General features: G+C 45.1%; 2 protein-coding genes across 2 annotated transcripts; one reads left to right on the forward strand and one right to left on the reverse strand.

Moving 5' to 3' along the window:
• Nucleotides 1–7: 7 nt before the first annotated feature.
• Nucleotides 8–6,196, forward strand: LOC130516226 (EF-hand domain-containing protein 1-like). Its single transcript, XM_057017125.1, has 9 exons — nucleotides 8–2,892; nucleotides 2,969–3,256; nucleotides 3,329–3,475; nucleotides 3,616–3,808; nucleotides 3,908–4,131; nucleotides 4,201–4,341; nucleotides 5,000–5,213; nucleotides 5,288–5,443; nucleotides 5,518–6,196. The coding sequence occupies exons 1-9, from the start codon at nucleotides 2,743–2,745 to the stop codon at nucleotides 5,556–5,558; spliced, it is 1,554 nt and encodes a 517-aa protein (XP_056873105.1). The 5' UTR covers nucleotides 8–2,742; the 3' UTR covers nucleotides 5,559–6,196.
• tram2 (translocation associated membrane protein 2) lies at nucleotides 5,708–10,415 on the reverse strand. The gene is made up of 11 exons (XM_057017126.1): nucleotides 10,208–10,415; nucleotides 8,763–8,826; nucleotides 8,540–8,649; nucleotides 8,151–8,267; nucleotides 7,993–8,051; nucleotides 7,344–7,428; nucleotides 7,186–7,256; nucleotides 6,968–7,072; nucleotides 6,758–6,901; nucleotides 6,509–6,666; nucleotides 5,708–6,432 (listed from the first exon to the last, which is right to left on the reverse strand). Exons 1-11 carry the CDS (start codon nucleotides 10,325–10,327, stop codon nucleotides 6,356–6,358), a joined length of 1,110 nt encoding a protein of 369 aa, XP_056873106.1. The 5' UTR covers nucleotides 10,328–10,415; the 3' UTR covers nucleotides 5,708–6,355.
• Nucleotides 10,416–10,469: the final 54 nt, after the last annotated feature.

Here is a 10,469-nt window from a genome sequence, read left to right on the forward strand (position 1 = left end):
CAGATGAGCTGAGCTTCTTTGTTCGAGGGGAGGTTCAATTGTCTGTTATGGTGATGGAACCAGCATGTGTTGTGTTGTCTTGTCTTGTGTTGTCTTGTGTTGTCTTGTGGTGCCTTGTGTTGTGTTATCTTGTGTTGTGTTGCCTTGTGTTGTGTTGTGAGAGCGGACCAGGCCTGAGTTGTTGTGAGACTTACACAAGTTTCTCTCTTAAGCATTTCTTGGGCTTGTTTTGTGGACGTCTTCTTTCGGACCGCCTGTTTCTGCCTCAGCTGAAAGCGGATCAATTTCCAGACCAGCCAAGACTGAGTCAAATACACCAGCAGATTAGCACCTTTGTGTCTCTGATTTGTGATTAATCACCTTGTTATTAGCTCAAACTGACCTTATTAGAATCAATCTAATTATACCAATCAACACATTGGTGCAGTTGACTGGCTTTCTTGCCCACTAAGAAGCATCCTGCCCCCACTAGTGACAAGGAAGGTCCAATTATTGCCAGCTGAAGAACAGATGTATTCCTACATTGCTTCCCTCGCTGGATCCGGCAAGATGAAGAGGTGATGGTCAATGGCGGAATCAAGATGTGGCTCACCTCCTCCCAGATCCCAGTACACCTGTGGCATCAATGAAAGGTCTGAAGGCTTGAGAGAATCCTCTCTCTGGTCGGGTCCATTTCTAAACATCCTGGACCCCTCCTTTTATCCAGTCCCTCTGGGGAGTGTTTCATGACACAGGGATGTCCTAGGACCCGGGTGGTATTGTCCAGTCTCCAACAGATAGGGTTGGATGGTCTCTATTTGACATTCAGGGAAAGTTAAAGCCATGGGAGGGGGTTGATGGGTGATGGTGTGCATGACCTGCAGTTGCAGAAAAACGGGCTTGCACTGGACCTGGTTCTGCCTGGAGTGCGCCGACAGTTGAGTGATGAGAAGGTTCTTATCTGGAATCCAGCATCACGTTGTACTTGAGTAACAGAGGGAACAGACAAACCTCGAAGTAATGTCTCAAATGAGGGTTGTGTGATGTGGACATACGCACCAAGACTGCTACAGTTTACCTTAGTAACAGGCAAGGAGGGCATTTGGCCAACAACTGTGCATGCTGACCGCAATAAATGCATCACCCCTGAGTGTTGCGGCGGTGCCGCTCTTGGGTAGTGAGATGTGGCCCATGAACATTGGTTCCTTCATCCTCTTTGGGAGCACTAGAGGAGAAACTTTCCCTATAATCTGATCTTGAGATTCTCCTCTTGGAGATGGACAGCGCCATCCAGTGAGTTACTCCTCGATGAGAGGGCAATGCTCCCTCTAGGACACAGGTGTCAACCAACACCAACTGATTCCAGCCTCTGTCTGCTGCCAGCATCCAGAACTCAATTGCATAACTGAACATGCTTCTATTACCCTGATGTAACCAGGTAAGTGCATTTGCCGCCACTCCCCTCGAGGGTCTTGCCTGGAATATCTGCATAAAGATCCGGAAAACAGAGTAAGTCACAAAGTTTCTGGACTCTTGAGCCTTTCTAGATAAATATCAAAATTAAGTATGCAGTGTCATTTAGGAAAGAAGCAGACTGAGAATGAAAAAATGAGGTTTGCACTGTGTGAAGGCACGCCAACTGTTGCCACGCCCAGCTGAAAAGTGTTGAAGGCTGGTGGAAAGGTAAGAGCTGCTCGATGAAGCTGCTGCAGCTGTTAAAAGTGCAGTAGGCGTGGCCAGACAAATGAAACAACTCCCTCTGTTCACAGCTAGCCTATGTGATCAGTGCATGCGCTACATTCCACATGCATCTCGAGGAGTTGTTTACACTCCATCGTTAGGAACGACCGAACAATGGCAATTTCTGAAAGGACACAGACTCCTGCACCGCTGCTGTTGCTTTAGCTGTGGCTGCTACCTCACTGGCTAACCCCTTTATGGATGGTAAAGTGAGATGAAAAGTCAACTGGTGTGGCCCACAAAGTAAAACAATGTAGAAATTGAATAAAACAAGTAAAGATCAAAGGGTCGAAAGACTTGGACACTTGAACTTTCAAGGATCGAAGGTGAAAATAGCTTTGATTTAAAGAAAAATGACTGTTACATTGCATTACGTCTGACCTCTATACTACTGGTATCGCTTAACTTCAACTATAGTCAGCAACTAAAGAAAGAAATACATTAAAAAATAAAGAAAGGTGAAGACTATTGCTAAAGAGCATTGTGAATATACACAGCTGTCACGTTAACTATATTAAAGACAATTCAACTCTTCTTATTGATGTGTATTGACCAAAACTCCATCCTCACCCTAACAAATCAGTACATCCCAGTTTCTCCTTAAGAGAAACCGTTTAACAACAGTCGTAGTTTCAAATCACAATTAACGTTAAAGAAGCAACGATGTCTGAAGGCAAGAAGACCACCAGATTACCTCTTTTACCAGGATACACCTTCCACGATCTGACGGTATGTCAAGAAACTTGGTGAGAATTTTTAAAAGCGTCCATTTCTGCGTGTATTTTGTAAAATATCACATTTGAAGTTGCATTTAACGGAGGGTGATGTGTTGTCATTTCTTTTTAATAAGAAAATGACATCTTTTTTGGAGCGTAGCACTAACATTTCAGTATTGGACCTTCGTATGGTTTGGAAACCATTTTGTCACATTATGTTTCTACTCAACTTCAACAGAAGTCAGCCTTCCATCGTCCCCAGACCCTGGAGTATAAGGGTGGCTATCCTGTGCCCCGTCACTTCTCCATGGACATGAGACCAGACCCTTGTTCATTAGATGAGCTGGGCACAGAGGAGGACAGTGACCTGCTATCTGACACAAAACCTATAACCACCTCCACTGTTCGGGATTCGTACCCACCCTTCATCCCTGCATATGTGACCCTTGATAAGAAGGTACGCTGCAGCCTTGATGGATGGGAACAGTTTTTTCAAGTTTAAGCTCTAAATTCTCCATCTTCTTACCTTTCAGGTGCTGCGCTTCTATGCATATTTCAGGGAAGATGTCCCGTCCTGCCCTGATGAGGAATATCGCATACGTCCCGTGACTATTTACTATTACTTAGAGGATGACACTATGTGCATTTATGAGCCTGTGGTGGAGAATTCTGGGATACCACAGGGGAAGCGGCTCAAACGCCAGCGTATGCCAAAGAATCAGCACGGAGAGTATTACCGATGGAAAGACCTCAACCTTGCCATTGACCTGGAAATGTTTGGGGTCAAGTACCACATCATACAGTGCGATGGATTCACCAAGGTACGCAGGAGAGCTTTCTGACACAAACCTGGATCTTTGATTCTCTGTCTGCCTCTCCTTCACCATTTCTAGCAATTCCTGGAGCGTGAGGGCATTATCCTGAATGCCCCTGAGGTGATGCCACTGGCTCCTCATCGGAAACACCTGCAGAAACTGAAGCCTTGTCCCACATCCTCCGTTGATGGTGAAAAGTACACGTTTTTCACCCTCGATCGAAAGGTAAAAGCAATCACGTGGACTGATTGTGGACAGAACAAGTTGATTTGTCTAAAATGATCACTTTTATGGATAATACTGAATGATAATTTTCAATTGTTTTCACTGCTGTAAGTTCAGGTTTTTCTCCTTTTCCTGAGCAGGTGCTGCGTTTCTATGCTTTATGGGAAGATGCTGATTCTCTGGTGGGGAAGACCAGCCCAGTGACCATCCGGTACTTCCTAGTGGACAACACGGTGGAGGTCAGACTTGTTGATGAACCCAACAGCGGGCGCGAGGCCTATACTGGCTTGATGGGGAGAATCAGGCTGCCAAAGACAATCAAGACCGGTTCTGGTGAATAAGTGTGATTTCATGTTGCTGTTTTCTTATGCAATAAATAAAGACCCATTTTCTCGATTAGGATTTGTATAACACCCTCTTGTTGCTTTCCAGAGTCTTTCCCCAGCTGTGTTCTGGAGGTTTCCCCACAGGAAGTGGAAGAGTACTATTGTCCCAAAGATTTCCAGGTGGGACAAAGGGTGAAGCTGCTCGGTCGCACCTTCCTGCTGTGTGACTGTGATGGCTTTACGAAGGACTATTACAAGATGACCTACCCTGACATGGAGCTACAGCCCATACAGATCCCAAAGAAGACCAAAGTGACTGAGAGACCAAAGGTGAGAAGATTGGATGGAGCACTGAAATGCTGTTGCTCATGATTTCATTTTCCCCATCCTATTTTACAGGTTGTAGCTCCCTACAATGGCTTTGGTTCACTTGAGGACTCGCTCCAGAATTGTTTATCTTTGTATCCTGGGCCTCCCAGGAAGAATGTGATGAAGATTCTCGGCAACAGTCAAAAAGTGCTGCGCTACAGCGCCATACTGGTGAGTACATTCTGAATGACTCTACACAGTGTGTCAAGACTCTCTAATTCTCTACTGGCTCCTGATTGTCGCAGTTCTTGTCCGAGTAGGGTTGTGTTGTTTTGCAAAGAGCTTGCGGTGCTTGAAGATTTAGGGCACTGTTGGGGTAGTTCCAGGGTGGTTCTGGCTCCCCCTCAGTATCACCAAGTACTGTAATGGTTCCAGGCATTGTGTGCGTAGCTCCAGTTATGTGCTTAAGCAGCCCATTGTAATTTTGTGGATCTTCAGACCTTTTGGGCACCCATACTCAATTGTCCTTTAATTTCGGTCATAGCCAGTGTATCTGTCCATTTAGGGCCCCCCCTCCTCCCCCTTGAGCACCTCTTTGTACAGTTTTTTGTAGCAACTTGTGGGTGCTCCCAGTCCCTCCGATTGTCACTGTACTATTTACAGATTTAGCCTTTCCTGGACATCAATGGCATTAAGAACATGTTTCTTCTGCCACTTTTTCAGGTGTTTTTGCTTGTCGCTTTTTTAAAAGATTTTTTCCGCAGGTGGCTGTCAGTATGGCATAATACACCTTCAAAAAAAACAAGTTTTCATTTTTTAAAACTGAGACCATCAACAATCAGACACTCACACCTCTGCTTGTTTAGCATCTGCATGCTTCCCATTCCAGGACTCCCAGAAGCCTGCGGACATAGGCCGACGTTTTATTCTGTCCTACTTCCTGTCCAATGACGCCGTCAGCATATTTGAAAAGCCCACCAACAACTCTGGCGTCATTGGAGGCCGATTCTTAGAAAAAATCCGGATCCCCAAGCCAGGCTCCACAGCAGACGACCCCAAGTACTACTCACCTGCTGACTTGGCTATTGGAGCCAAAGTGGATGGTAACGTCACAGACAGAAATGTTCTCTTCCCCAACTACAGCCGGCGTCTCAGTATTTCTGCCTCTCTCCTTTAGTTTTTGGACATCGTTTTCTGTTGACTGATGCCGACCAATACGTGCTGAGCTACCTGGAGGCCAACCCCAATGATATTCCAGAGGAGACGTTGGAGTCTCTGCGCCAGAAGCTGAGTCTAGGGACGGCAAACGATCAAGGAGCGATCCAAGAGAACGGTTAAAAAAAAAAAAAAACTCTTTTATAAAAGTCCCATTAACTTTAATGTCCAATGATCTTTTGTTCTCATTAGCTTGTTCTTCAGCTGGTGTTGAAGCACAGAAGACTCTTTGACATGAAGGACTGACTGTTCCAGAAATTGGTCTATTATAGCTTTCCAAATTTTCCCCCAGGTTGAAATAACACAGGAGACACCTAATTGATTGTAAATTTAAGTATTTAGTAAAGACAAGTGTATCAAAACACTGAGTAATGTCACAAAATTCTCCCTTTGAGAAAAATCATTTTTTAATAAAGTAATTAACCAAAAAAAGAAAGGCATGTGTAATATCCATCATACATATGTGGTGCCATTCACTTAAATGACATTTGGTAAATGTAGATTTTAAAACAGACATTAATCACAGGGTGACCGCTCTAAAGGTTGGCCAAGACACCGTCCCAGACTCGCTGAAGGGAATAGTGTTGTGGGCATTTGTCAGCCATCTTGTGTCAGAGCTTCAGTAATGTTCTTTTGCTACAGAGGACAAGACGAGAAAACAGGCATAGCTGGCTCAAGGGGAACGGCTGGACGCTACAACCGATACAGTACTGGTATTTGTGGATATGCATCAAGGCTTGTTTACAGTAATGCGTTCGCCCCAGTCCTTTTGAATGATTCTGTATACAATGGTGCTCCTTCGGATAACAGGCCGTGTGGGTGTATAGAAAAAATACTGACGTGAGGAGGAATAAATGTCTTTTGAGCTCAAGTCCTTGGATTTTGTTTTCCAGCATTCAAGCCTAAGCCAGGAGATAAGTGCTCCCTGGAATATCTCGGGGCAAATTCGTTGAGCTGCTCAGTGGCCAACATCCTTCCACGATGCTGCTCAGAAACCTCAGCCAGAGCTCGTGCCACTGGTTGTGTTGTCTTATGGGGATTTGAGCTTTTTGGTTCGAGGGGAGGTTCCATTCTCGGCTTTAAGAACTCCGTTTTCGTGGTGACCAACTAGCAGGAGACAGGAGGAATCAGTCAGTTGCATTTTTTAAATATTAAACAACAGCTGTTGCACGTTTACACTTACACGAGTCTCTCTTTATCGGCCGTAGGGCTTGTTTTGTGGAGGTCTTCTTTCGGATAGCCTGTTCGTGTCTAAATTCCCTCCAGCGCCTCAGCTGGAAGCGAATGAACTTCCAGAGCAGCCAAGACTGGGTCAAACACACCAGCAGTAGAACAGACATCCTGGGGTTGAAAGAAGATTAGCGCCTTTGGATCGAAGCCGCAACCAAACCACACACATCAAACACAGAACCGGGTCCGAGCTCAATCTGACCTTATTAGCACCGTGTTAAAGTTGCCCGCCTCGATGTCCAGTCCCGGGTTCTCTGCACGAGCCAAACCAAAGCCCACTGCCAGGAACATCAGGGTCAATGTAACCATCCGTGTAAACACGAAGCTGACCGCCCACATGTCAAACCTGAAATACACCCCACAGTCAGAAACCCACCCATGAAGCCCAGAAAGCTGTGAAGAGTCCTCTTACATTTTCTGATGATTCTCATCGGTGAAGTAAAAGAGCCTGGCGATGTGGAATCCCAGTTCTGACACATACTGGAGGAAGAGAAGCACCAACCCGAGACGGCTCATGCTGCGGCGGAAGCAAGGCAGGAGGTTTGCGACGGACTGGCAAATTTTCCATCTTTCGGGATATTTTTGCTCGTGCGCGCTTATTTTCTCCCGTTTTGCATCGTGGACACTTACTTCAGTAAATAGGCTGCGGCGATGTGCAGCAGATACAGACAGATGTACTGCAGCTGACGAGAAATCTCCTCCTGAAAAACAAAGCACGCAGCTCTTTGCCTCATCTGCAGCAGAACGTGCACCTGCGCACGAGGGGCGGATCAGGTGACATCACTCACCTTGCGTACTTTCTGGAAGTAGAGCTCCGGTAAAGCGTGGAGCCAATAGGCCAGCTGAGTGAGGTAGAAAAACTTCACCTGGAACCTGATTAGTGTTAAAAGGCAGATGGTAGAAGTTCAATACGAGGATCATTTTGTCACAAACCAGTTTATATTATATAACCCCCCGTAAATATTCATTAAATGTTTTGAGAATCAGAGCCGTGGTAAGAGAAAACTCCGGCTCACACCTGCCCATCTGGCACGTGCTGATTCAGGCCAGAAGAGAACCAGAAGAGAACATTTACCAGAACATTTTAAACAGTACAGCGCCGTTTTCACTCCACAGCATGTGATTAATGTGTCATTCTGATTAAGGGGTTAACTTAAAGTTTAAATGCACGGCAGTGACAGCGATATTCGCAGTTCCATGTTGACTAGTGTGATATTTTACCACAGTGATTTTCGCTTCTGCAACAGCTCTCCATCCGTCAGTATAAATCATTTTTAAATGTATTTCTAGTTCTCAATAGTCCAGAGTTCCAATTAGGGCGTTTCTGGTATAGACGAGAGAATCTTGCTGTATTTTCCTTTTTATTATCATATTTTTGTGGCCATATTACCTCAAAAAGCTTATATTTTTACCCAAATTTGTGGTCAGCAGTCATACCTGAGGTGAACATGAGGATAGTTCTCCCAAAGGCTGCTGGGGTGCAGGATGTATCCCTCCTGCCATGAAAATCAGGGGAAAACATTACACGAGAATAGTGCCCAATGTACACAAATGTGTGCAGGTTCTTTACTTTTAGTTTTTTTAAAATCACTCACTGTTATGAGTATGTAAAAACTCCAAACACTCGACACCAAGTGGAACACGCACAGCTGACCCGACTCGTTGAACTTGGTGTTCTTGCTCTTGGAGAGGTGGAGGCGCCGGATGACTTTCTGTGGCACAACAACAGATTATGTGAGCGCAGCCACAATGGGTGAGAGCTCAACTCTGCCAGTGTCAGACACGAGGGCGTGTCACAGGAGCAGAAACACAGTATCCAGCACGCACAAAGACATCGGATACTATATCTGGTGACAGAAACAATAAATCTGTGAAGAGGAGTCTGGAAAATGACCGTGCTGCTAAAATAACCCCTCTGATTTCCTCTTATCTCTAAACAGGCCGAATCATTTCTTCCGTCTTCCTCTTTCGACAGCGTCCTTACATCAAGGAGATACTCCTGCACGACGGCGTGGAAGATGATGGCGATGAAGAAGTAGAAGACCACGGTGGCGCAGTCTTTCCATCCATAGTGGTAAAGCGTCGCCTCTCCATCTGAGCACAGGCAGGTGAATTGAAAGACACATTAAAAATCATGAAGCAGGGAATGAAACTGAAATGCAAGAAGCCTGAATGGAGATGGGGTTTAACAGCTCCTCCATGCATACCTGGGGACAGCGTGGTGACGTTGTACTGAGGCTGGATGAACAGTATGGCCGTCTTGGCTGTTGACTGGAAATCAAGAGACCAATATTAACCGCCAGATTCTTTAGGTTCTGTCCCAAGGAAGACATTTATAGCAGGATTGTGGCTTTAATGAGAGTTGGAAGGTGCCATCACTTACTTACGTTCACATTTCAATCGATTATAGAAAAATAGGTTCCTGCCACAGAAACTAACAAATCTGGAGAATTGAGAAACCTTTCTTACAAACTCGCTGTGGGATGTTGATCACTTCAGATTATCGTTAGAGGATTACAAAATTATGAGAAATTATTTGGGCTGTTGCAAGAAAGGAGTCATGATTTGAAAGTCCCGGGACCAAGAACCCCCTACTGGTCCCCTTGTGTTACTGAAGTGGCCATAACATGCATAAAATTGAGGCCGCAGGTGTCCAAGGACCAGTTCCGTTGGTGTAGCTCTCACGAAACTAGAAATCTGAAGGAAATCCCCTGCATAGTTCTAATCATTTTTTGTAGAGACCATCTGTGCGGACGCAGCCACGGTTCCGGGTCGAAACTCTCCGCATGAATAAACGGGGGACTTGGAAGGCAAATAAGAATCATCATTAACTGAAGAGACACATATCAAAATTTAGCACAGTGTGGCAAGACTGAAATCCCAGCAAACCAATGCAGATTTTAGTTCTTGTGAAACTAGATCAGTCGCCAGCAGCAATCCCCGAGATTGAGACGTGGCAGTTAGCTAACGCTGTGAAGCTAGCACGAACACAGCTACGACTTCCTTGTCGGCCCTTCAAAATAAAACCACAAACTGTCACAATTTCAGTGTAATAGGATGACACCAACAGTGTCGGTTTTAATTTGAAAAATAAAGACTCCCGACTTCCTGTGGATAGTGAGCAAATTGTATTGGCTGACAAATTACGGTATTCAGCCATGAATTGGAGAGAAATATGACTTTGTTTGGATGGTGAAACGTTAAATTCACAAGAAAAGTGCGTTGCATTTGAGTGATCATCTTTGAAAGTTGCGTGGTGTGGTCTGCTGCAGAGTCATGTTGGGAAGTTAAAAGACTATTAAACATGTACACAAAACTTATAGAACACCCTGCCACAAGGACTCCAAAAGTTCCTACGTTCGCCATCGTTTTCACAATGCTTTGGTGGTAAAGTCTGCAACATTCACGGCTGACTCAAGTTGCAAAAAGGTGGGGGGGGAATGCAATAACCAGCCACAATGTCCGCAAAATTGCCTACAATGACAGAAAGCTTCAACGCAACAGCTTTGTTTCTGGCCGACAAATTTGCAGTTCGACTGAATTACTGAGTTTCATGCAGATTTCCACCGGAGTGCAGACGAGCTTGACAATCTTAAAACAGCTGAGTTAGACGAGAGGGGAAGAAAAGGGGAGAAAGAGGAATTCATCTCACCTCAAACATCAGTCCAATCAAAATGAAAATCACTAAACTGAAGACGATGTCGGCGTGGTTCTGAATTAGGAACTCCTGGCTGAAGAAAGGGTAACTCTTGTTCCTTCGGCGAAACGCCATGTCAATTCACTGCTACTATCCCCGCTATTTAAAAAAAAAAACTCAATTTTTCTGACGACGAAGTTCAGGAGTTAACTTTCTCACTGATGTGCGCATGCGCGGAGTCTTAAAGGGCGCATGTCGTAAATACTTCCTTTGAGGC

Source organism: Takifugu flavidus, chromosome 19 (assembly GCF_003711565.1).
Source record: "Takifugu flavidus isolate HTHZ2018 chromosome 19, ASM371156v2, whole genome shotgun sequence".
In the NCBI taxonomy this organism is placed as follows: Eukaryota; Metazoa; Chordata; class Actinopteri; order Tetraodontiformes; family Tetraodontidae; genus Takifugu; species Takifugu flavidus.